Genomic DNA, 25,546 nt, shown 5'->3' on the forward strand with positions numbered 1-25,546 from the left:
TGCTGGCGGGAGTCATTTATTCACTCGTCCCGGCAGCAGCTCTGACCCGGCAGCTCCGAGTGCCCCGGTGCTGGCACTGGGGCCACCAGGTTTATCATTAACTGGGTGGCACGTGGCGGGACCGGGGCCACAGTGGGGTCACAGCCCAGCAAAGGGCTCTGCCTCCAGCCCCGGGCGACCCGGCAGCTCCCGCCCAGCCCCTGGCAGCTCTGGCCCTGGCTCCACTGTCCAGGTGGCCAGGAGGTCGCTGAAGTCAGGGGTGCCAGTGTGGAGGAGGCTGGCGGGGCCTGGGCCCGGCTCCTTCCAGAAGGAGGGCGGCAGCTTCCTGCGGTGCATGGGGGTGATGTGGCCGTACTTCCTCTCCAGCCGCTGTGTCTTGCCGCCGGCCGCCCGGGCGGGCAGGCAGCGGTGCACGCCGTACTCAAAGAGCTCGGCCAGCGGCCCCAGCCTGTGCGCGGCCCCCGGGCTGTCCCGCGGGGCCACGGCCTCGGCCACAGCCTCGGCGCTCTGGGGTGAGCCGCAGTCCTCGGGCACGGGGTGGCTGCTGGCCTCCTCCCGGCCCCGCCGCCCGAAGTAGCGCTGGATGTCACAGCTGATGAGCTCCGAAAACTTGAGGAGACGTAGGGTGGTCTCGGCAGTGCTGGAGACACTGGCCAGCTCCGGCCTCACGCTCTCCTCCACTGCTTCCACGTCCTCCTCCTCCTCCTCCTCCTCTTCTTCCTCCTCCTCCTCCTCCTCGGAGAGGTCGGGGAAGTCGGGCTCAGGGTGCGTGGGCAGCAGGAGGCCGTGAGGGAAGGGCGAGGGCAGCCGCAGCTCGGCCAGGGGCTGGATGACACCCGCAGCCATCTCGGTGCTCAGAGGCACCCCCAGGACTCACCCTGTGGGCAGGGACAGCGGGGTCAGGGTGACACGCCTGGCACCTCCCAGCAGCCCTGAGAGGGCAGGGGACCCTGTTGTGCCACACCATGGCTAAGGTGGGGCTGCAGGGCAGCAGGGATGTGCCCCACAAGTAATGGGGTGTGGGATATGGGGCACTGGGGATGTCCCTACCAAGCTATGGGAAAGAGGGCAGTGGGGGTATTCCACCTGGGATATCCCCACTCAGCCCTGGGACAGCAGACAGCAGGGGTGTCCCCACCAAAACACGGGATATGGGGCAGCGGGAGCATAACCTTGAGCCATGGGACATGGAGCAGCAGAAATGCCATTCCCCTACAAGCAACAGGACATGGGACAGTGGGGATGTTCTAACTGAACCCTGGGACATCAAGCAACAGGGATGTCCCCATCAAGCCATGGGGTGTGGGACAATGGGAATGTCCCTAAGTCATGGGACGCGGGGCAGCAGGGATGTTTGCACTGATCCATGGGACGTGGATGTCCACACCAAGCCATGGGATGCAGGACAGTGAGGGTGTGTTCCAGAGCTGTAGGGCAGAGGGATGTTCCCCTTCAGCCCGGGGCTCTGCATGGAGGTGAATGGGCTCAGCACCCACCCTGCCTCTCTGGGCTCAGTGCCACAGGGCCCCATGTCCTGCCCACACAATGGCCTCTTGGGTTTCCCTGCAACAGAGTGAACCCACCGTGTCCCTGCCCTGCCCTGCTGGGCTCTGGCCACAGCTGGGTTTCGCTGAGCCAGATGTGGCCCCTTTGTAGCTCGTACTGTACCTGTGCTGAAGGGTCCCCAGCCCTGCCTCGCTGCAGGACACCCCTGGCCATGCTGAGAGGGTCCCCAGACCTGGGTAACCAGACCTGCTCCTGCCACACCAAGCGTGGTGCCAGGACCTGCTCCCAGCCTAAAATTGTCCTTGCCAGCTCCATGTCCCTCTTTGTGCCGCCCCCCACCGCGGTAGCCCCGGTGCTGCCTCCGTTCTGTCGCAGGCTGGGTTATGGGGGCTCAGCCTGTCGAGGCAGCACACATCTCTGAGCTGCGGGGGGAGAGGAGCAGGACCACCACAGCCTGTCCCACCGCCACCCTCAGCCGGAGAAACCCCTGGGCCAGGAGGGCATGGCCGGGGCCGCGGTTCTGCACTCACCTTGGCGCTGCTGCCCGGCCATGCATAGGCTCCCGCGCCGCTCCCCCTGCCCGTCCCTCCACCTGGGCCTGAAGTATTTATAGCGGAGCAGCGAGCTGACGGCTGGCAAATATTTGGTAGCCGTATTGTAATAGTAGACTCGGTAAACAGAGCTGGGGTTTGCTTTAGCACCCAGCAACGGGAGAGCGGCTCGGGGAGGGACGCGGGGACGGAAGGCAGGGCTCACCTTAATGGTTCACTAGCCAGGGGATTTTCAAGTGTTGTCCCTGTAAATTCACCTATTAAATCGGCAGCCCCAGCTGCCAAACTGCCCGCACACTTGTGCCGAGGGCTCTTATCTCCCTGCTGATTGGAGGCGAAATCAAGCTTTGTCAAATAGGCGTAAAATTAAATTTCATGCTATTTTGACTCCTGGAGTAGGGATCTTCTGAAGAACATACTGCGTATCGAGCGATGCCTCTGCAAACAGGGGCTGCCGCTGCAGTGGGCAAAGCCTTTCTGTGGGGTACCCCCAGGTCCTGCACCACCCTCATGCAGCTTCAGACCACTCATCTCCAGCCTTGTGCCCCTTTGAGATGGATATTGGGCTCCCCGACCGGCCCTGGGAGGGATTTTAGAATCTGTGGATGAAAAGGTGGACATGCCAGGTGGAGACTGTCTGGGCCAGTCCCATGGCAAGGACAGACCTGGATGACAGCATTTTCACCCTGCACTGTGGCCCGTGGCTGTGCTGGCCCACGCAGCACCTCCCCTGTGAGGACAGGGACAACAGCCATCAGCTCAGGTCTCAGAGAGGCTGTACCAGAGGTGCCATTTCTGCCTTGGCAGCAGGACGTGCCAGCGGGGTCATCTGGGGCAGCACAGAACAGGGGACACAGATGGCTGGGGATGCAGGGTGACCAGGGACACAGGATGGCCAGAGGATACAGCACAGCCTGCCCCTGACAGCCGAAGGGCACGGGATGGCAGGGGGCTGACACAGCACCCAGACCCTGTCACCGGTGTTGGGGACACTCAGGGAGTGGGACACTGGCCACTGGGCTTGGGGACAGCCACAACCCTGCTCCAGAGCTGCCCTGCTCTCCTGTTTTTGAGTTGACTGCAGCTCTTGGTCTCCCCTTCGGAGCTTTCCCTGCCTCCTGCCCTGGGCACCGTGTTCTGAGGTGTGTCTGCAGTGCTGAGATGGGGTCCCCAGCTCCTGACAGGGTGCAGCACTGGCGAGGAGAGTGTCCCAGCCTGGGCAGGGCTGTCACCGACCCGCTCCCCGGGCCGGCAGCCCTGGGGCTCCGGCTCCGCAGAGCTCCCTCTCCTCTCTCACAGTGCTACCGTCTCCAAGTCGGGGAATCAGCCCGGGAAGCCGTGGTCCCTGATCTCTGATCCCCGGGGAAAGGCGGCTTCCTCTGCTGTCCCATCACCTCTGTCCCAGGCCCTCTTCCTGCAGGGCAGGGGATGGGGAGAGCTCCCACAGCCTCAGGGTCAGTCCGGCAGGAGGAGAGGGCTGCACTGTCCCTGTGCCCGGGTGGGAAGGGTCTGAGCATGCTGGTGAGGAGGTCCAGGTGTGGGACAAGGTGTGGGGACTTGGCTGCTGGCTCACAGAGCTGGTGGTGATGAGGTGTCCGTCCTCCATGGGAAGGAATAATGCGCTTAAGGAGCACCCAGGGCTCTGCAGGACCATTCCAAGGGCGAGCAGCAGGGAGAGGCAATGCCCCTGCTCCTGCAGCAGGCCTGGGCATGTGGGTCTGCCCCCGTTCGAGTGCCCATGGTGGCCATCCCTGCTCCAAACTTTGCCAGGGCCGGGCACGAGGAGCTCCTGTCCCACAGGGAAGGGGTCTCCTGTCTGCAGAGACCCCCGCAGACCCCACTCTGAGCTGGGGCTGATTCCGCCGGCCCGGGATGCTGAGCGGGGCGGCGGCGCAGCCCTGCCGGGGCTGGCTCACGCTGCACTTCCCTGAAAGCCGACGGAGCTTCAAATCTGGGGGAAAACCAGGCGTGGCTGCGGCAAACGGAGCATCCTGTACCAGGGCTCTGGCTCTAACCCTCGCTGCCTTTGTAGCCCTGTGGCAGTGAAAAGAGCGGGTGGAATTTCTCCGGCACAGGAGCATCCATAGAGCAGCCGGGAGCTCAAGGTGAAGAGACAAAGAGGTAAAACTCATGGGAGTGGTGCGAGCTGGAGCTCAGAAAGCCAGGCACGGAACAAAGCACACGGCAAAGCTCCGCAACAACCCAAGTTTCCCTGCAAAACCACGGCCTCATCCTCCCCCCAGCAGCTGGGAGAGCAGCCCCGGCCTCGTGTTCTGCTGGCTGTACCCGTGTGCAAGGGGGGTCATTTCATCCCCTTGTCCATGCATCCACCCTGCCTCCTGCTGCTCCCGCCTGCCCCGGCCACGGATCTTATCATTCCCACCCCCGGCAGGCGCTTTCCGTGCCCCACATTCCACCTCCCCACATTCCCCACGGCGGCCCCGTGCTGCCACAGTGCGCTGGGGACGGCAGCCAGCGCAGCCCGGGCCTGCTCCGGGCACCAGCCTGTCCCCGGGGAGCCGCTGCGGCCTGGCTACTGTGCCCACACCCGGCGACTCCCGGGACGGCTGGAACGGCGCTGTTGGGGTCCGCTCCCACCGTGGCGGGCCCAGGGCCGTGCTGGAGCTGCCCCCGACCCTCTGACACCACCGCCCCTTCTGAGAGACCACGCCCATACAGCATCACCGCCCCTTCTGACAGACCACGCCCCTTCCCACAGACCACGCCCCCCTGACATCACCGCCCCTTCGGGCTGACCGCGCCCACCAAATGGCCCCGTCCACCCCGCCCCTCGGGCCCCGCCCCCTGGCGGACTACCCTTCCCGTCATGCAGTGCGGCACAGGGCGGGGCCGCTTCCGTTCAGCGCTCGCCGCGCGTCGCCGCTGCTGAGGCCGCTGAGCCGCCGCCGCCGCCCCAGGCCCTTGTCTCGGTCTCGGTCGGAGCCGCCGCCTCCGGACCGGCCCCACCATGTCGGCCCAGGCACAGATGCGGGCCCTGCTGGACCAGCTCATGGGCACGGCCCGGGACGGTGAGTAGGGGCGGGCGGGGCCTGCAGGAAACGCCGCGGCCTGGCGGCCGCCTCACCGCGCGGGGCCCGGCCCGGCCCGGCTGCTGCCGCCGCTCCGGACCTGCGGCGCGATCCGCCCCCGCCCGCCCGGCTCCAGCCTCGGGGCGGCGGAGCGGGCCCGGGCCTGTCCGCGCTCGGGGCGGAGGGAGCCCGGGAGGGCCCGCGCCTGGCCGGCGGTGGTCCCGCCGCGCCCGCGGCCCCAGAGAGCGCCCGGCGCCGCCCGGCCCCGCCGCTCCGGGCCCCGGCTGCCGCGGACAGGCTTAGGGCCGGCTCCGTGCCCGCACGTCCAGAGGCGCGTAGGTAGGTGTGCCTGCAGCGCCGGCCGTGCCGGGTGCTGTCCGAGACGAGAAATGTGACAGCCCGTGCAAAATACGGTCCCGCTGCGGTTTGTGTCTCCCTTCTGCGACTCGCTGGGTACTTAAATTCCCTTTGGCACGTTAACAGGGCTGTCCAGGCACTTTGCACTTTGTTTCGTAAGTGAATAAGTGCTTTTCTTTCTCTGTGTATTGAGTTGCTATTGAATTGCTTCCCATATTTTTATTTCATACAAACTGAACAATTGTGGCCCCTCTATTTTATTTATAAAGGTTCAGTGTATCTTTGCCTGCCTACATCAATCTGCAAGGGAGTTGCAGAAAAGCCTCATGTTCATCGAGCCGTGAGTCACAACCAATTTTTAAAGCTGTTATAACAAAAAAAAAAGTGTTTGCTTTTTTTCACAAGTAACTTTAAAAGTGTAGCTTAGAAAGAAAAAAAAAAATTAAAAAAAAAAATCAGTAGACACAACATTATTCCTGGATGCTTGTGAATCCTAAACTATATTCATACTTTAGTATTACACATACCTGTGTCATATGCACAGATGAGCTTTAAAATTGTCACATACCATTACCACTTTGCCTTTACTTTTATGTATCATTCCCCTGACTTCCTTACTGCAGGTGTGGGCAAGAAAGCTTTTCCTTTAAAACTTTTCAACAATGGGCATAAAATTCTGCAGCTGAGGTCTTGAAGAATGCAGATGGGTATAGTATGTGTTGGAGCTCGCAGTGTGTATTGACTAACTTTGTTTCTTTTTTTATTATTTATTTCTTTGCTTTTCTGATATTGTCTCGTTTAAGTGGCTCCTGAGTGTAAAATGTCCTCTGAGGGTGGGCTGTGGGTGGGAAGCACGTGGTGTGTTCCAGGCCAGGACCTGCCAGCTCCTTCCTTGCAGGGCCTGGGAGAGCACACCCTGCATGGTTGGGTTCCAAACCAAACAGACTGATGGCTCAATTATCACCTGAGCAAAGAGCAGTTGCCTATAAATTTTGCCAAGCACAGCCCTGTTTTGTGATCTGATAGTGTGGGGTTTGGTATCTCCCTGCCCCTACTTCAAAGTAAAAAAAGAAAAGGGTCGAAAAAATAACAAGTTTTGGCTGGGAGCCAGCCTGTCTGTCTCCTTTCCTCTTCTGGCTGTGCTGCTTCTTTATGTGGATGACAGGCCTTGGACATTGCTTGGCTCACCAGCACTGTGTTTAACATGGTGTCCTGGATGAATAAATGCTAAAATAGTGTTTGTTGCCAATTATAAGTGTTCCAGAATATCCTGTTATCCTCTAAGATATTTCTTTTTTTTTTTTGAGTAATTTTGGGGAGCAGGAGCACCAAGTATTTTAATCTGCATATTGAGGTGCAATGTTCATGCCGACACCTGAGTTTTCTTGGTGTTCTAATGTCTCCTTATTTAAACCACACATGAATTTCAGGAGATGAAACCAGACAAAGGGTGAAGTTTACAGACGATCGTGTGTGCAAGAGCCACCTTCTGGATTGCTGTCCCCATGATATCCTGGCTGGAACAGTAAGTATGTCCTCTGGAATAAGGGATTCTGGTGAGGAGGATGTTGGTACAGCTCTTGCTAGTGCAGGGTGGGTGACTTCTAGGAGAGATCAGGCTTTCTGTACTCAGGGAGCAGTCACAATCCTAATTCCACTTCCTGTGACCTGTGTAAGGAACTGCTCTCACTTCTCAAAACAAAAAAAATACCAAACCAGAAGCTCTCAAAATTCACGTGAAATGCTTTTTCTTTCACAATCCTATGGGAAATTTCAAAATTATTTCTGTTTTAGCAAATTAAGATGGTCAGAGCTTACAACTTATCCTGTGGTGGTTCCAAGCCTGTAGCTAGGCTGCTGCCCTGGTACACTGCTGCATCTTCAGGTTAGCAAGTGTTTTCTTAGCAGATGCACTAATTCTTGGAGATTTTCAGTCTCCTCTGCCCAGCCTTGATGGAAGAGCAGCTTTTCTGTCGTTATTGGGGTGATGTTGGCAGATCACATCTCTGGCTGAGTGTTGGTTGTTTGAGCTGCTTGGTTGTTTGTGTCACTCTGCCCGACTGGTTTCAGACAGTTGTCTCGGCTCATTTGCTGTTCCCTGTGGGAACAGAGCTGGCCAGCGTTCAAAGGTTTGGCTCACGTGCTGCCTTTGAGAGCAGAAGGTGATGCAGGCTTTTAGCAGTGAGCTCTTGTGAAGTAAGTGTTCATTTGAGGCTCCCAGATGAAAGCTGTAGCCCGACTTTGGAAAGAAAACTGTGTCTTTTGTCACCATTGCTGTGCAACAGAGGCAGGATGGAGGTGAATATGGATGTTTGAAATCCATCTCTGCCCTCACTGTTTGCATGAAATACTGTGACAATTCACAGTGTCTGTCCACTTAACCAGGTTGTTGAAAGATGCTGTGGTTATTTCTAGCCCTTCCTGCTGCTCATTAGGGAGCTGGCTGGACACAGTGGGTCTCCAGCAAAAGGAGGGCTGGCACTGCTGGCCCTGCTTGTGTCACTGCCATAGCAGGAGTGTGGCAGCACTGGTAGGAAGAGCTGTAGCAAAAGCCACCTCTGCTCTGAGCACTCAGACTTGACCTTCTCAGTGGCTAACTTTGCAGAATAAGATTGGAAAAGCTGAATATCAATCTCTGTACCTGTATTTTTTTTAATTCATTTGAAGCTCAGATGTATTTTTCAGTGATTGCTCCATCAGCCTTCATATGACTTCACCTCCATTTCAGAATTTTAAACTTCAATCCTTTGTATAGGTCCCTGTGGTCAGGGTATGTTTTTTGGCACGAGATTCTACAGCAGTTTTTTGGGGCCCAAGGGGTGTTTTGAACATGAAGGCTGCCTTCTACCTGTGCTGGCAGGTTTTCAGAAAGAAAGTAAATGGTGAGTTGAAGGAGTAGTTAAACACAAGTGATGTGTGCTAGGTGGTGCCGAAGCATGGAGGAAGTCTGAAGTGTTTCAGATGGCCTGTGAGTCTCCTGGGGCAGAGAAGCACCTTGAAGAGTTTGTTTCTTCTGCTTCTGTTGTTTCTTGTCTTGATTGAGTTGTCCTTTCCCTCTTGCTGTGGAGTTTGTGCTCAGAAACTGCAGGAGCAGGAAGAAAGACTGCTCCTGCTTAAGTGATCTTGTGGCTCACTCACATGATTTAGCGGTGGCCTTGAAGTGGGTGTGGAGTTCTACACCTCTGTCATCGGGTTCCTGGGGGCCAGGGCAAGTACTGGTGCTGCAGATCTATGTTGAAAGAACATGTGATGTCCAGAACAGGAAGAGCATTTCAGCTGTCACTGCTGCCAGTACAGAATGAAACTTAGCTGGAACGTGCAGTGCTTCCTCGTGATCTGAGGCAGCTTCACTGGTGCTTTACTGTGCTCTGCTAAGGAAGAGCTCTATGGGTGAATCTGTCTCAGCTGGCTGGGGTATAAGCCACCTCTGGGTGTATTACTGCAGAAATCAGGACCTTGGACCTCTTGGAAACTTCCAACAGATGCTCCAAGCCTTCTGATGCTTGCTCTGCTGTGTCCTCCCCTAAGGCATTGTTACTGCTGCATCCTTCATGTGTGCAGATACTCCTCAGTGGGAAGCTGATTGAAGGCAAGCAGGAAGCTGATCCCTTGGGGAGCTGTGCTCAGTGAAATATGATGGGTCCCACTCACTGACCTTCAGAAGCAGATAAGAAAAGGAGTCCAGACTGTAAGCAAAGTTCTGGAATATTCCTAAGAGCTGTAGAAGGCCTTTCGATCTTTGCTTTGTTAAGGTGCACCAGTGTTCTTTGTCGTAAGAGCTGTCATTTTAAGTTGGTTTGTTCCTGTGATTATTCTCTTTTTGGCCCCAGAGACTTGTCTGAACTTAACCACTAAATAACCTTTGGTGGTTTTCTTTGGTCTCTGTGGGTAAGGAGGAACATTCTGGGAGAACAGGAGTTGGTTTAGGGCTCTTCCCAGGGCCCTTGTCATCCACATTGTTTGTGGTGTGTGCTGGGTTCTCTCTGTTCATGCTAAACATATTTCTGTCAGTGAAAGTATTGTAGCACATTGAGAGATGGCATCAGCTGGCAATTCTCCTGAATTTCAGCTCTACTAAGAGGTGGACAGATGAGCCTCAAAGCTGCCCAGGTTGAACAAACCTTGGAAATTACATCCAGGGAATTGTGTTCCCTACTGGGAAATATGAATTAAAATCTGTAGGTTCTAGAATTGTTTTCTTGTGGGTTGAGAGGGTGGTCTTTGCTTTCCTTTTTCACTTTGATGAAACTGCATCTCTGATCACTGTTAAAGTGTCTTCTTTGTGGAAATTTCATTTTGTGGTGAGTTGCCAGTTCAGGAGATCATAAGAGGTACCTCAGAATGTGGATTTCTCAGCAAATGTGAGCAGGACTAATTGTCAATGACATCTAAATGTATTCAGTCTCTTTGTATGTATGGGGAATGATTAAATCTTTGCTCAGGCTCTGCTGGTTGCCTGTCTCACATAGCTGTGTTATAAACCAGCCAGTGTTGACTGGAGCGGGTCATGGTCTCTGTGGAAAGGGAATCTCGCTCTCCTTGGGAGGAGAGGAGACTTTGAGGGGCTGCTGGTCTTACCTGAGTGAGCAAAACCTGTGGAAATCTTCTTGCACTAGAACATCTTAAACAACATGGAGGAAGATTTGAGGTTTATAAACTGGTGAGAACTGAATGTTCTTCCCTGAGGAAGATGTTAAGGGATTTGTTGCCTCCTAACAAGCAGGGAGAGGAATAGGGAGCTTCAGAACAAGCATTGTTGGCTGCTCTGAAGTAGTCAGAGCCCCTTCTCTGAAGTGGGGTTAGTGGCTCAGCTTGCAGGAAGAGCTCAGATAAGAATATTTATAAAATGATCTCAGTAGAATGACCAAAAGAATGAAAGATGTGTCACATCATAGAAAGTTATTTTTGTGATAAAATAATAGTAACTCTGTAGCATTCTTTGAAGTGGCTTGCCTGAAGTTGAACATGATCAAGCTCTAAAAGTACCAGCATGCTTTTTTTGTAGGCATTAAATTTCTATCATTAGAGAGCTCAGCAAGAGTATTCTGGATGCAGTGCCTGTTTCTGTAGCCTGCTGCCTGTGGCCTCCTGATTCTGGTACATCTGAGCAAAATGAGGAAGGCTAAATGGTGGCAAGTCATGTGGATTTTTTTCTTCTTCTAGAAGAGGAAATCCAGTAATAAGCACAGTAATAGTTGCTGTGCTTCATTCTAAGCACTGATTGTTTCATGTAAGCATCCCCAGTTTTAATTTGTGATATTCCACAGGGATTCAGTGCTATCCCAGTTCAGCTTTCTCTGCAGGTCACTGAGTTGACACCTGTTGTGCATGTTGTTGACACCTGTTGTTGAGGTTTGGGCTCCTTGGGGCTGGTGGTGACAAGTGAAAGAAGAAGGTGGTAGGCTTGGGATGTTCCTTCATGCAGTGACATGTACCCTGCCATTCCTATGGTGGCTCACAATTAGGGCTTATATTATTTTGGCTTTCAAAATGCCATTTTCTTTTTCTACTCAAAGAATAAGAGAAATGTTATTTGTTAAAAATTTAAAACGTTGAACTGCAGCTTCCATGTTTTGAGAGCATAATTGACTTGGGTTCATGTGGCTGTTAACTACTAGGTGGGAGAAGAAATAAATTCAAATAGCATGGAGTGCAGTGGGAGGGAAGGGCAGCTTTCTGGGAAGGGAGATGCCCTTAAGTCTCTCATTAAACGGGCTTATGTGTAGGACTTAGCTTTGCTGGGCAGGTTTTCAAATTCCAGGCTGCAGCTGGATATGGGAAGGGTCTGGAATTAACAGTCTGTTATTGCTGAGTGTGGGGTTGTGCATTTCTACTGGCTGTAGACCTTAATCCTTTAAAGTCCTTTTGTTGTTGATAGGAAGCATTCTCTGTATATCCTACAGTTTGGTATGTCGTATGTTACTTGGGCTCATCCTGACACAGATGTGCATTTCCAGATGAGCTTTAAACAGGGTGCAGGTATATTTTGCTGTGCTGTGGCTCCAGGATAGAAGGCATTTGCAGTTGGTGCCTGTTGAAGGAGACTCACCTCCCTCCAGCCATTTCTGAGGCTGCCCTGGAACTTAGAGCAGGAGTAGGACCGGACTGAAAGTATTTGGGCTGTTCTGATGTTCCCAGAACACCTAAAAAATTAATTTTGTCAAGTATGTAGTTCTTCTGGCTGGTTCTGGTACTGAGAGGTTAAGAGGAAGCTGCATTTTGTGAAAAGACTTTATTTTGATGTGATGCAGTTGACAGGAGATACCTGCTGCTTGCTGCCATAATGAAGGGTTCTTATGTGGGTTCTTTTCCTTTCAACAGCGAATGGACCTGGGAGAATGTACAAAGATCCATGACTTGGCTCTGCGAGCAGATTATGAGATTGCAAGTAAAGAGAGAGACCTGTTTTTTGAGCTGGATGTAAGTATGGAGAAATTCTAGTTACTTTTAAGGAAACTGGTTTTTGAAGTTACTGGGCTGAGCAGTAGAACTTGGTGGCCATTTCAGCTCTTCATGTTACTTGATGTGTTACCGGTCCAGAATGTGCAGCCCCTTCCTGAATGTCAGCCTGACTGCTGACTGGAGAATGTAGAAGTGTAATTATGGCCTTTGCCACCCCATTACCCAGCTGTTTGGGAGGCTCTCTGGCATTCCTTGGATCCCACACCTGCTTGTACCAGGTTCTTGTAACCTGATGTCCTGTCCCAGAAAGAGATTTAACATTAAAAACCTGCTCAGTATTTTAACTTGTCAGATTTAGCTTTCATTTTACCTTTCTGTGATGGAACAGATCAAGGGAAAGCACAGTTCTGTCTTTCCTTTTCATGTTATTCCAGTGTTTTTGTCTTTGTGCCTGTTGCTCCTACATAGGAAGGAAGTTCCAGTGCAAAGCTATGTTGATGTGAGGAGCATCCTGTGATGTGTCAGAGTAAAGGAACTGGGTCAGGTTTACAGGGCAGGGGTCAAATGTAACTTGTTCTGCAAAGTGTCATTTGGTTTTTTTGTCAAAGTATCTGTTCTTGAGGTTGTTTGAGCATTATACAGGATTGCAGCTGTTGGCTGTCAAAGCTACATCTGGCACAGAGCACCTTCATTCATAATTTTGTCTGATCATGCAGGCGATGGATCACCTGGAATCCTTCATTGCAGAGTGTGACAGGAGAACAGAACTGGCCAAGAAACGCCTGGCTGAGACACAGGAAGAGATCAGTGCTGAAGTGTCTGCAAAGGTATTGGCCTCTCGTTTAAACATTAGTTCTGAAAGTCTCAGTGGGAGCACTGGTGCTCTGTTTCTCTGACACCAGTGATACTGGGGAGTTAGGCTCCACAGAGGATTTGGGGATTCCAGTCATCCTCCTCAAGGAGCTGCTCTGGCCATTCTGGAGACAAAGAGCACCATGCACTCCAAGAGATTGCTTTAGCGTGGAAATAAAGCATATTGGTTTCTTCCCTGTGCTATGAAACGTTACCATAATAATTCAGAATAGTAAATCCATCATCCCATGATTTTTGTTTCATTTAACAAGTACTCATGGAGTTTTCTTTTTGGGAACTCGCCTGATTGGGCCAACACAAGACATTCCTGAAGCTGATTTTGTGGCCTCTGTGCTGACCTGTAAGCCAGAAATGATTGGCAGATTGTGATCTCTCCACATCCAGTTTTTCTCTTTTTACCATGTATCTGTGACTGCACTGACATTGGTCCACCAGTCCCCTTTGTTGGGGACTCTTGGAGGTTCATGGTCATCTTCCAACAACAGATTTCATTACACAGTGTTTCTTTAAAAAAAAAAAAAAAGTTGTCCTGCAAGCTTTATCACATTTTTGTCTTACTAAAAACTAACTATTCTCTGCAGGCAGAGAAAGTACACGAGCTGAATGAAGATATTGGAAAACTCCTAGCTAAAGCTGAACAGCTGGGAGCTGAAGGAAATGTTGATGAGTCTCAAAAGATCCTGATGGAAGTGGAGAAAGTCCGAGCGAAAAAGAAAGAGGCAGAGGTACAGTGTTTGCTCTCCTGTGAGTTGTCACAGGAGCCTGGGCTAGGCTGGGTGGTTTCTGCCTCTCTTCCTGTGTGCCAGCAATCAGGTGGCAGTGTGGTGTGGTGGATGAAAAGATTTTTAGAAACTTTTGCCTAGTGCAGAGAGCTGAGTAAGGCAGGGAGGACTTTGCCCTCTGAAATACTTGGTCAGCAGTCCCTTGCAGGGATAGACTGTTGGGTTAGCTGTGCCCACAAAGCACTTGTGTGGCACCTCCTTTGTGTGAGGCTGGGTTCTGATTCTTCAAAGCAGTTCTTTGCAGGGGTTTCCCTGGAGGGCTGTGTCTGTGTAAGGCTTCCCTGACATTTGTGTGGGGTTTTTTTGCCTCCCTGTAGGAAGAATACCGAAATTCAATGCCTGCATCCAGTTTCCAGCAGCAGAAGCTGCGTGTGTGTGAAGTCTGTTCAGCATATCTGGGTCTCCATGACAACGACCGGCGTCTTGCTGACCACTTCGGAGGCAAATTACACTTGGGTTTCATTCAGATTCGTGAGAAACTCGATCAGCTGAGGGTAATCCTCTCTGTTTTAAACCTTCTCTTTGTACTTCTGAAGACCTTGAACACTTGTATTAAATTAATACAGGATTCTTTGCAGAGGGCTGGTAAAAGCTCAGAAATTTCCGATTGCAGAATCCCCAGAACATCAAACGGAGCTTTGTTTAGCTTTGTCTTGGGCTCTGTTCTGTCTTTTCTGGGTGACTAAATATGTACCCTCAGAATCAGTCAAACCAGAGCACTGCTGTAATTTATTCCTTGGAGCTTCAGTACAGTCATTCTCATTAACATGACTGAAATTTGTTACTCTGGGTTTTTTTTGACTTTGAAACCTCTTAATGAAATGTTTGAACTGAAGTTTCACATGGTTCTGTCAGTGAAAAGATCTTGAGTAGCTGAAGCCATTTGGAGTTTTCCAAAATGATTTGTAATGGGTTGTGGTACTGGCCTTGCTTGCAAACAGAGACCTTTAGCTGAGTAAGAGTTGTGATTCCTATGCCTCACTCACTGTGCATTGAGGTCAGTGCCTCAACTGAGAAAAATGAGACCCTTGATAGACATCGTAACTTAGCACATAAAATGCAGTGAAATGGTTCTTTGTCTTGCTATTGGAATGGTCTTCCTGCAGATCTGACCTGTTACTGAATGGCTGAAATATGATGTGGATTTATTTTTTTCCCCTAGAAAACAGTGGCAGAAAAGCAAGAGAAGAGAAACCAGGATCGTTTGAGACGGAGAGAGGAGAGAGAACGAGAGGAGAGGATGGGCAGACGGTGAGTGGGACCTGGGAACTGGCCTGTGAAGTTTAGAAGTATCTGATTCCATGTACATGAGCACTGCAGGAATTCAGCATCTGCAGTGGCTGTTGGACGTGCTCCAGATGGTGTGTGAGCATCTTGGGACACTCACCTTAGAGTGATTGTACACGTATTTCAACCTCCACTCTGTGTCTAAAAGATGGGAGTTCCCTGTAGTCTTCAGGCATCTATTGGTCTAATCCCTGTCTTAGGGAATCTGAATCTGGATGAAATACCCTCATCCAAGAGCATCTGAGTGGGAAAGTTTGGGATGAGTGAGGACTAGGCTTGCTCAAAAGGCAGTAGTCATACAGAAATTCCCTGGACAACCCTCCTCACTGCTTGGAGGTGACAAAAGGTTGGACTACCTGTAACTTTTCTACAGTAAGTGAGGTGCTTTTGGCACTGCTTTGGTAAACATTTCCTAAGGAAGCTGAAGGATCCCAAGGAGTGGCTGCTTCTGGTGGTTGTAGCTATGTGTGTCACCTTCTGCTCAGATGTCTGTAATTCCTGAGCAGTGGGAGGGGCTGGAACATTGGTTTTCTCAGGACAAGGTCTTCTGCATCTTGCCAGCTAAACTGGAAAAACAATTTCTTCTGTACTTGAACTGCAGAGGCATCTTGTGTGTAAACAGCTGAGTTAAACAGCCTGGTGTGGGGAGGGTGGTTATTTGCAGGGGTCAGGCAGAGGAAGTGGCTGGGTAGGAATGCTGTTCCGATTGTCACAGCATCTCCCTGGTTACCTCGTGTGTTTCTCCTCATGTACTTGTTGCATCAAAAAGACCCCAACCTTGCTGCCTGTGCAGAGATAGTTTTGAAACTGAGTCAGCTGAAGGGTGACTTTGTCTGAGGAATATGAGCTTAATAACTGCAGTGTGCTCTAAGATGGCTCTGGCTATACATTGCTGGAATTGCTGACAAATACCAGCATGAAGCAGCATGGTGATTTTAGTGTATTATGAAGATGTGAGCCCCAAACTGTTATTCATTATCCATATTATTTTATGCATGTTATGCATTACTCCAGTTAGGGTGTTTTATGTGGGTTTTCTCTGGGGATTGCCTGGTGTGATCTGAAGGAGCAGTTCATGCTACAGCTTTCTGTCAAATTGTAGCACTTCATGGAGAGCCTCACAACTTTCTGTTATCCATGCAACTGTAATCCAGTTGAGTTTGGGAGCTGCAGCATCTGGAAGTAGCTTATGAGTGCAGGAGTTAATCAAAAGGGACTACTGTTGCTGCTGCTGTGGTCAGAGATGTGGAAGTGAAATGGGAAGTGTCTTTTCATGCATCTGCTTCATGGCAGACCCACAGCAGGAGCCTGCCTAACATGGGCTCAGTTTGTGATGGAGGACTCATCCATGGTGCCTCTTCTTCCTGGAGGTCATTTCTCTGTGAAAATTGCTCAACAGAATTGTTCAGGAAGAACCTTCTGGATCTCTTTGTTGATCCACATCTTCTCAAAATGCTGGTTTTCTTCCTTCTGTGGTGTGCCTGTGGTTTTGTTTCAGTGTTTTTGTTTAAAAAAAAAAACCCCAAGCCCTCAATTCTTGAAAGCTAAAGAGCTTCTGTGTTCACAGGTAGTCCATATGTGGATGCATCTGATGAGGGGGTTTGAAAGCTACTTTTGAATGTTTATTTAAGGCTCAAAATAGGAAAGCTTTGGAGCTGGGCTAAAGCCTGAGTCCTTGCTGTTCCATATGTGACAGTACTTAGAGACTGTGGCTTTGCTCTGGCTCTGTGCAGAGGCACCTGTGTGTTCCAAAGAAAAACTTGTTATGAAGGATTCAGGAGTGCCATACAGAAGAGGTCAAATTAATTGCCTCTCCAAAATGAGAACTTGAGCAGAGGGAGGACAGTAGTTCTGCCAGTGGACACTCAGTGTCAGAACTGAGTTGAGTCCAGATTTCTTGGTCACCTATCTGCTGGGAGCTGTGCACACCATGCTCACAGAGGCATTTTTCCATCAAAAACTAATTGGTGACTTCTACCGCCTTTCAGACAGCCTCTCTTATCCAGAGCTTGGTATTTTAAGGAACCACAGGAAACATGTTTCCTTCAGAACTCTTGTCAGATTCTCCTATATAGCACTTTCGTGGTGTTACTTTAGTAAGAGTATGGCTTGACTTTGGGAGTCTTTGGTGAGTGACAGGCACTGTGACATCCCTGGAAACCTGTGGATTCCCTTGTGAAACCCTGCCTCTCATAGCTGTAATGAATTTGTCAATAAACTGTGATTCCACCTAGGAATGAGTGAACTGGATTGCCACCCTAGTGGTAATAAAGACAAATCTTGTGTGATGTTGCTGGTGGCTATTGGGTACCCAGTAATCTCTGAAGACTGGAATTCTGTGGGGAAGTGGCATGCTGGGAAGTGCAGACCTTAGTGTTTGCTTCCAGAACACACCAGCAAACAAGTCTGGTGAAGGTCCCTAATGGATTTCCTGTGTGTTAAACTGGACAAAAGACAGGTTATGAAACTCAGCAGAAAGTCTCTGTGATACAGGGACAAAAAAAAAGAGGAAAGAATAAATAAAATAGACTTGCTCTGCCTCTTGCTCCTATGGACAGCAGTCTTCTTTTGTCTCCTGCTGTACAATGATTCAGCCTAGTAAGGACAAAGCTTGTTTTGTTGGATACTTCCTGAGTTCTGAAGTTTGGTTCTAGGGAGTGATTATCAGATGGTTTTTGTGCATACTCCTGCTCGGATGATAGGCAGGAAGGGCAGCCAGACTTTTCAGGGGATGTGGAAGGGTTTTTGTGGATGTGTGCACTGGTGGTTCAGAATAAAGTGATCAAGAGGAAAAAGAACATTAAGAACTTGGAGTAATTACAACCACAAAAAATATCCAGCTGCCTGCCAGGTATCTACAGGAGGTGCTGCTGCTCTGTCAGGTTCTGTTACGTGGGGATGGAGGTGTGTGCTTACTGTCTTGCTCTCCTGGTTTATCAGCTTTTCCCTCACCTGGACATGTGTTGCCACAGTGCATGTTTCATTTGCAGACTCCAAGTTCTGCTCTGCTTTGTTTACAGTCCTTACCTGAATTCCTTTCTAAATCTGGGGGCTTTTTTACTTTCTGCCATTCTGAATAATCCCACTTCACTGCAAAGACATGCCAGTGCACACACATTTTCTTAATCTTGTTTTATCCAGGCATGGTTTTAAATGATGTTATTAAAACAGATTGTTCTCTATTGCTTCTTAAATTCTTGTCTGTGTGTAGCTTTCATGTCAAGGTGCCAGAACAGCTCTTTGGTGTTTAAATGGAACCTCTGTGGGAGTCTGTGTGCAGTGGGGAGCAGTTACAGGAGAGAGTCTCTAAGTCATTAAACAGGGAGAGGAGCCACTTCTTAATTAAAGCAAAACAAGACTGTTCAGACAGCGTGTGATGTTCAGCTGGCTCTGAAATGTGGCCGAGGAGGAGGAGGGAGGGTGTAGCTTCCATGTGCAGAAGTATTTTAAGTGGTGCTGAGTAATGGTGCTGCTGAAGTTGAAAGAATTCTGCAGTTGTTATTTACAAAGTGTCAAGAGCTAATGCTGACAGCAATAAGCTCAGAGTGCCACACAGGAGCTCTGAAGCTCGTGGAATGTAAGAAAGCATAGCAAGGCCTGGATTATTCTTCTCAAGTGCTTTCTAAGGATTTTCAGTTTATCTGTGTCACTTGTCAGTAATAGTTCTTCTCTTGTGGCTGTGTCCTCTCTTTTTTCGTGGTTATTTTTCCCAAAATATTGAAAATATTTTTCAATATTAAAATATATAAAATAAAAAAAATATTGATGCAAATTTCCTTCTAATGTTTGGTAAACATACAAGGAGTGAGAAAAGGCTTTTTTTTTTTTTTATTAAAGCCTCTTTAACATGCAACTGCCTTAAAGGAAACAAAATGAGAAGACTGGCAGATGTCTTTCTGACTGGAGAGTGGCACATCTTGAAAATGTTAAGAGTTGATCCAGCTGCTGTTAGACTACAGGGAGTAAAGAGTATGTAACAAGTATGCACAGAAAATTAGTTGGAAAGGTTCATTTGGGTGCTTTATTAATAGTGCCTGGTTTATAGACCTTTTCTGTAGTGACAGCAAGCTCATTGTGAAGAAATGTATGTTTTCCAGTTTTTAACAAATTATTCTTGCTCCTAAAATTGAAGCTAAAAGAATTATTTGCAAACTTTTTTTTTAAAAAAACCCTAATATATCACTTGAGGTATTGATTATTCCTGTGAAGAGCTGCCGGGGTGGATGAATTTTCCTACTGAAAACCCACTGGCTGTATCATAACTTCTCTCACTTAACTCCCCTCTTCTTTTTAGGTCTGGATCAAGAAATAGAGATCGCCGAAGGTGAGTGCCCAGTTCTGCAGTTCTCCCAAATGCCTGTTTGTGTTTCTCCCTAGCTACTGAGGTTTTTCCTGTGTCTTACAATGGAGTTCAATGCCTCAGTGTCTGGTTTGCACCCTGAAAGAGATGGGAAGTGCAGTATGGGCACGTCAGTGGTGCTGCTCAGCTTGGTGTGGCTCGTTGGGCTTAGAGCAGGTGCTGAGTAGCCTGGCCAGGATGGGCTCCAGAGTGTGAGCTGTGAATGTCCTCGAGGCCTCTTTCAGTAAATGCATGATATACTTCCATGATTGTAATGTCTGAAGTATCTGTTATATATATAATACCTCAGATGTGGAAATACAGAGATTTGAGATTGAAACCCGCATGTCTCTGGGAAGAGCTTGCCTTAATGCTATGGCAACATTCTCTGTGATAAGGGACATGGAGATCTCCCTGTCTGCTCCTTTCCTTTGGCATCTTATTATTAGAGCAGGGTGAAATAAAAATGCTTCTGAAGTACAAGGATCTTCACAAGGAAGGTTCTCTTACAGTAATTTCACAGGCCACTTCCTTTGGCCTCTCTTCTAATTACATGGGCCTCACTTGTGAGCGATGCAGGGTTGTAAGCTCTGCTCTGGCCCTTACTACATGCTTACAGTAATGGTGGGAGCTTTTTCTATAAGTTTTCCAGCAAACTGAGTAAGCCACTGGCATTTTGTTGGCAGCACAAGGCCCAGGAGAACTCAGCTGCCCACTGTGTGGGTGTGGGTGCTCAGCCCTGGGTGTCAGCAGGGATGTGGGGGGCAGGGGGTGGGCTGTGTTGATGCTCTGGGTATTTGTTACTCAGGAGAGTCTGAGGTGGCTCAGGGGTGCAGATCTGAGGCACTGAGACACTCTGTGTTCCCTCCAGATCACGGTCTCGGGAGCGGAGGCGGAGACGCTCCAGATCAGCTTCCCGGGAACGGCGGAAGTCTCGCTCCCGCTCCCGGGACCGACACAGGCGCCACCGGAGCCGTTCCCGCAGCCACAGCAGGGGGCACCGCCGCGGCTCCAGAGACAGGAGCTCAAAACACAAGTATGTATTCCCCACAGGAGTGCATCTGGAAAGGGGAGTCCTTGGCTCATAGTGACCTCTCTAGCTCATAAAGCGAGCAGGAGCATGGCAGGGTTCTCCAGAGCAGCTGTGGTGGCCTGTGCCAGCTCCTGGGCCAAAGCAGGATTTCCCAGGGGCCTCACGTGAGGGCAGCAGCTGTACAGCAAGATCCCAGCTGAAAGGAGAGTCTAGGAGATAGAACAGGTTCCCTGATCTGCAGTGCTGAGCTTCAAGAGGCTCCTTGGATTGGAAGCAGCATGAAGACTCCCTGAGCTAACTGAGCTTCCCTGGGCCAAGTGCCTTACAGACAGTTTGGATGTTACACTTCTGCAGTTGCTTTCTGCTTCCCAGATTCCTTCTCTCAGTGCTGACACTGGATAGGAGTCTATGATTTGAGATCTGGGGGGAGTCTTCTGTTAGAAGGCTGCTTGAGAGAGAAAGAATTCTTTAGAATCTTTAGATTCTTAGAATCAGTGCTTTTTCTTCCTGAAAAAAAATTACAGTAGTATACCAATCTTCTGTCTCAGAGGAGAAGCACTATAGTCCAAAGAAAGGCTTAAAGGTTTTCTGAAATTCAGCAAAACAGCTTCTGTATTGGAGGAAGGATGAGGCAAGTGCGTGTAGAGTATTAGAAAAAATGAGTGGAATCATTGTGGGCCCTTACAGCCCTTCTAAGCCCAGGAGCCAGTCTGCCTCCAGGTGCTTGCTGAGGTTAGATCTGGATTTTTTGAAAGACTCCTGGTTAATAGGGGAGTGCTCTAGCAGTGATTAGGCACCAGCACTTAAGTACAATTCTAGAAACAAACCTATTGTTGTGTGTCTTGTGTCAGTTTAGCTAAGGGGTAAGAACAGCTTTTCTTTTAAAGGTTCCTGGTGAAGGGGAGGGAAATAATGGTCTGAAAAATAAGTCTGTTAATAATTGAGGGGGGGTGTAAATACTGTTGATTCTCCAATGGCTGAGATACTAAAGTGCTTTTTTAAATCTGTCTTGAACATGAAAAATAAAGAAAAGAAGTTTGGACAATTAGGAAGTGAGGAAGATCCTGTAATAACTATTACTAAAGAGCAGGTAAGGGATTACTTCGGAACCCTTGAACGTATCCAAACCAGCCCATTGAGATTGCAGGGGGATTGGCCAGCTGACACACCTGCACAAAATTGCTGAAAGCTGGGAACAGGCCAGGATCAGTTTAAGAAAACATAACAAAAACAAGAGAACAAACAGAAAAACCCTGCTTCCTGAAAAAGGGTAGCTTCTGTTTTCACACTGAGAATTAAAAAAAATCTGCCCTCAGGTTCTGCTGGTCTGAGGTCTCTTGCTGAAAGAAATGGAGAGTGTCACAGGATCTGGAGATCTCAGGGTAGGAAGTCTGCAGGCAGAAGTCATTGTTGTGGAAAAGGTGGAGAGTTAATGTCATCAAACAGACTGATGTTAAATGACACAATTTAATGAAAATGAAGTGGCTGTTGGGTTTTGATGTATCAATTTTGCAGTATTTTCAAACCTTAGAATCGACAAGAATGAAAGTGGAACCTCTAAGGTACCTTCTGTTGTGACTGTAAAAAAACCTGTGTACTGAGCCTTGGAGTAAAATGTAGGAGCCTCTGCTGAGCTCACTCAGGATCAGCTCCTTTTGAATCCTGCTATTCCCTAAGCTGGCAGGAATCACACAAGAAACAGCCTTTCAGATTAGACCTAATGTGAAGGCTCCTGTTTAATTCTGCGTGGGCTGACACAGGGAAGCGCTGCTGAAAATCTGTGGCTGTGAAAAGATGCGCCCATGCTGTGGGCTGTGAATATAAATCTCTATCCTCCTGACTTTGAACCCAGGATGCTGCCAAAGCATTTGTCAAGGATGCAAAGTGAGAAACTCAGGGCTGAGCCAGCAAAGAATCCAGTTGGTATTTAAAGCAGTTGAGCAGAAAGCTAGTAGCTTAGGGCTTAATAAAAAAGTGCTCTGGAAGCCATGAACCGAGCTGAGTCAGAGATGAGGAAGAAAATGTAGGCACTTCAGGATGGCCCAGAAAAACAGTAAGGGGCGCAGGGAAGAACTGAGAGAGCCCCTGTGGCAACAGCTTGAAAGGATCACTCAGGAAGGAGCAACAAAGGCTGTGCTGTGCTCTCAGCGCTGCAGAGAAAGAAACCTCGCAGAGGGCCCAGAGCTGCTGTCATGGGGGACCCACTCCCCATGCCACAGTACCCAGGCACGTTCCTGAACTTGTATCCCACAGCCCTGCTAGGGAAAGATGTTGCTTGGTGGGTATTTGACAATTTTTAGTTGTGAAGCTGATAGCGATGGTTTACTTTGTACTTCAGATCTTCTAGAGATCGATCTTCAAGAGAAAAGTCCCGAGACAGAGAGAGGAAAGAGAAGAGCTCTTCTGAGAGGCGGCACGAGAGCACAAATGGCAAATCTCGTTCCAAGAGGTCAGAAGAGAGAGAAGCTGGAGAGATCTGAACTCAAACGATCTGTGTTGCACTGTAAATAGTCTGATAAACATTCTACACAAAGCCTAAATTTCCCATTTATATTTACTGAATACAACTCATCTTTTGTAGTTTGGGATTTTTATTGTTTGGCAGATAGCTGTGAGTTTGTAGAGACACAGAGTTACGTACTGTTTAACAGGATTTTGTTTTAGTAGGAATAAATAAATCTGAATGGATGGTTTTCAGTCCAGGCCAGTGTGGACACCCCGTGTTTGTCCTGACGCAGTGAGCGCAGCAGTCGGGGCCATGCTGTGCCTGGAGCCCTGAGCTGCCCTGACCTTTGTAACGCTTCAGCCCTTTCCAAAAGACCCCCCCCTGACCCTCTGTGAGCACACCAGTAACACTGGTTCTCAATTATATTTTTTCCTTCTGTTTATATATGTTAAAAGAAAATTCAGATTTTTTTTTTTGTCTTCCTTTTAGTACTTAGCCACTTCATTTTTGTCTCCAGCACTTGAGAGTTGCCTCACTTGCCCAGCTAAGGCAAAACAGACAAAATTTGGCCTTGATCTATACTGAGAGCTGTTTGTCATTGAGGATGACCAAATGAGCTGAAACACATTTCTAAGCTGGGCTCAAGTCTGGTTTTTACTACCTTTACAGTTCAGATAGTTGGTGTGAGCAAAGCAGTGGGAAACCTGGCTGGTTTCTTCTCTAGAGAAGCACAGCCACAGCTCATCTGCCTATTTACTGTGCACTGCAGTCAGAGCTTCCCCGCGGGGCTTTGTGGGCTGCAGCCGAAAGCGTTGGTGTGTTTCCCGAGGCCAGTCAGGCAGAATGTGCCGAGGGGCAGGCAGGGGTGGACCGGGCTGGAGCCCGTGCCGGTGTGTGCCCTGCGGGGTCACCGGCCGTGTCCCCAGGCCCGTGGGGGCTCTGCCCCTTGTCACTCGCTGATTTGTACCTGCGTTTGTTTCCCACGAGGGCAGGAGGCGCCCGGCTGTGCCAGCCCCAGCCGCGACCCCCAGGCTCGGCATTTTGTGGGAACGGTGCGAGTGAAGCCCTTGAGCCCCGCCGAGGCGGGCAGGAGCCTCGCGGCCGCTCGTTAACTCGCTGCGGTTAATTACCGCCGTTAATTGCCGTTCCCAGGGGCGGGCTCCGGCCGGCGCTCCCCCCTTCCTCCATTCTCTCCTTTCCCCGTCCCCCCGAACGCGGCTCCGGTTCTGCCGCGGTGCTCTCCCGGTGTCAGTCCCTAGTGCATGCCCCCCTCCCCTGTCCGTTTTTACAATTAATTCCGCGGTTTCACGTGTTGTTTTTGTAACCTCCGTGTGGGGCGCGGGGGGCGGCGGGCGCGCGCTCGGGGTGCCTGTACGTGCCTGTGCTGTTCTCCCGCGGTCTGAGCGCATTAAAGATCTGTGTTTGTGGTTCCCGCTGCTGCCCGGACTCGTTCTTGCGGGTTCTCCGCCCGCGCCGCCGCCCAAACCGGACGGACCGGGCCCCGCCGCTCCGGGCGGAAGCGTGCCCTGCGGTATGACGTCACTTCCGTCGGTGGGCGGTGGGGGATGGAGGCGGAAGTGACGGCCGTAGTGGCGGCGGCGGCGCGGGGTGAGTGCGGAGCGGGGCGGGCCGGGGCCAGGGGGTGACCCGGGCGGGGCGGGGGGGGCGCCCTGGTCCGCTCCTGGCGCCTCCGTGGCTGCGCACCGAGAACACGGCCTTGTCCGCGGGCCGCGCCTCCGCGCTGTGAGGGGGCGTTCGGGGAGCGGAGCCGGCTCCCGAAGCGTCCCCGCTGCCCGCGCGCTGCCGCCGGCTCCGGGAGCTTGGGGCTGGCAGTGGCAGCGCTGGGGTCGGTGCGGCCGTTGGAGGGCCCGGCCGGTGAGAGCCCGCGGCTGTCAGCGCTTCCAGCCCTGCGGCCTTCCCCGCTGACCCGGAGGGGTTCGCTGTCCGCCTTGAGCAGCGGGAGAAGTGCCCCCAAACCGCAGCGAGAGGATTGGGAGAGAATTTATTCCTTTTTTTCCAAAGCCCGAGGTGCTCCCTTTGGTCCGAGGTCCTTTATCCCGAGTCTGGCAGCTGCGAGCGGGCCTGGGGAGTTGCTCCCACCTGGGGCTGCGGGTCTGTGCTTCAGCCCGAGAAATCCCCTCAGCTCCGCGGAGCTCAGCACGCCCAGAGCCTCAGCGCTCTCCTGGACAGGGTTAAAGTCCTCTTGCTCCTTCCCTCGGGAGCCCACAGGCCTGGTTTGCAGGCGTGAATCACAGGGCTTCCTACCGAAAGAAAACACTGCAATGTCTTCAACTCCGGCCTCATTTCCAGCCTCTTCTCCTTATTTTGTGAGGCAGAAACATCTTGCGTAACAGCTGGGAACGAGAGGGGCAGCCTGTCCTGCAGGGAGGGACTGGAGCCAGCCCTTCCCGGTACCAGGGCAGGACCGGGCTGCCTGTGGAGCTCAGAGGCTCCCCAGGGATGGATGTGTGGGTGGAGTGGCCTGTGGAGGAGCTTTGCTCTGTGCGTGTGTGTGACAGAAATAAAGATTCCACTTCTGGCGGAAGAAAAGCGATTTCTCTTTAAGGTGGCTCTGAAAGACAACAACATCTGGAGGAAGGCCATTGTTTCATAGAATCATGGAATGATTTTGGTTAGAAGGGACCATAAAGATTATCTTGGCCAATGGGCAGGGACACCTCCTACTAGACCAGGTTGCTCCAAGCCCCACCCCAAAGCCTGGCCTTTCATGCTGCCATAAATCTCTCTAGGCTGTGCAGGAGGCAGCACGGAATTCAGAGCTGTGGAGTGAGTGCCCACCAAAACATGCACTTTTTTTGTCTTTTGAATAAACCCACATGAAATGACCACAGCCTTTTCTCGGGGGTTTTCGTGCACAGGGATCTCTCCAGAGTCCCTTGTGTGCTCAGTCTCTGGCAGTGAGGGATGTCACAGTGCTTCT

General features: G+C 50.7%; 3 protein-coding genes across 7 annotated transcripts in view; 2 read left to right on the forward strand and 1 right to left on the reverse strand.

Moving 5' to 3' along the window:
• PERCC1 (proline and glutamate rich with coiled coil 1) lies at positions 1 to 4,806 on the reverse strand. The gene is made up of 2 exons (XM_086854359.1): positions 2,037 to 4,806; positions 1 to 878 (listed from the first exon to the last, which is right to left on the reverse strand). Exon 2 carries the CDS (start codon positions 844 to 846, stop codon positions 139 to 141), a length of 708 nt encoding a protein of 235 aa, XP_086710485.1. The 5' UTR covers positions 847 to 878; positions 2,037 to 4,806; the 3' UTR covers positions 1 to 138.
• Positions 4,704 to 24,035, forward strand: LUC7L (LUC7 like). 4 transcript variants are annotated; one of them, XM_086854356.1, is made up of 11 exons: positions 4,704 to 5,086; positions 6,874 to 6,968; positions 11,765 to 11,863; positions 12,562 to 12,672; positions 13,300 to 13,443; positions 13,818 to 13,994; positions 14,663 to 14,751; positions 19,082 to 19,111; positions 19,998 to 20,162; positions 21,188 to 21,249; positions 22,498 to 24,035. In XM_086854356.1, exons 1-10 carry the CDS (start codon positions 5,026 to 5,028, stop codon positions 21,213 to 21,215), a joined length of 999 nt encoding a protein of 332 aa, XP_086710482.1. In that variant the 5' UTR covers positions 4,704 to 5,025; the 3' UTR covers positions 21,216 to 21,249; positions 22,498 to 24,035. The 4 variants fall into 4 exon arrangements, with proteins under 4 accessions (XP_086710482.1, XP_086710481.1, XP_086710484.1 ...); XM_086854358.1 differs by lacking the exon at positions 21,188 to 21,249 and adding an exon at positions 5,713 to 5,783 and having other exon boundaries at positions 4,892 to 5,086; XM_086854357.1 differs by lacking the exon at positions 21,188 to 21,249 and adding an exon at positions 5,713 to 5,783 and having other exon boundaries at positions 4,957 to 5,086; positions 6,067 to 6,968.
• The window catches only part of FAM234A (family with sequence similarity 234 member A), a 21,247-nt gene continuing 19,443 nt past the window's right edge, over positions 23,743 to 25,546 (forward strand). The window contains exon 1 of one of the 2 annotated variants that reach the window (XM_086854350.1): positions 23,743 to 24,213. The gene's annotated coding sequence lies outside the window, so the exon portion shown is untranslated. The remainder of the gene's footprint in view (positions 24,214 to 25,546) is intronic. The other variant, XM_086854351.1, reaches the window with a different exon arrangement.

The sequence above is a fragment of the Cyanistes caeruleus genome, chromosome 17 (assembly GCF_971803275.1).
Source record: "Cyanistes caeruleus chromosome 17, bCyaCae1.hap1.1, whole genome shotgun sequence".
NCBI lineage: Eukaryota > Metazoa > Chordata > Aves > Passeriformes > Paridae > Cyanistes > Cyanistes caeruleus.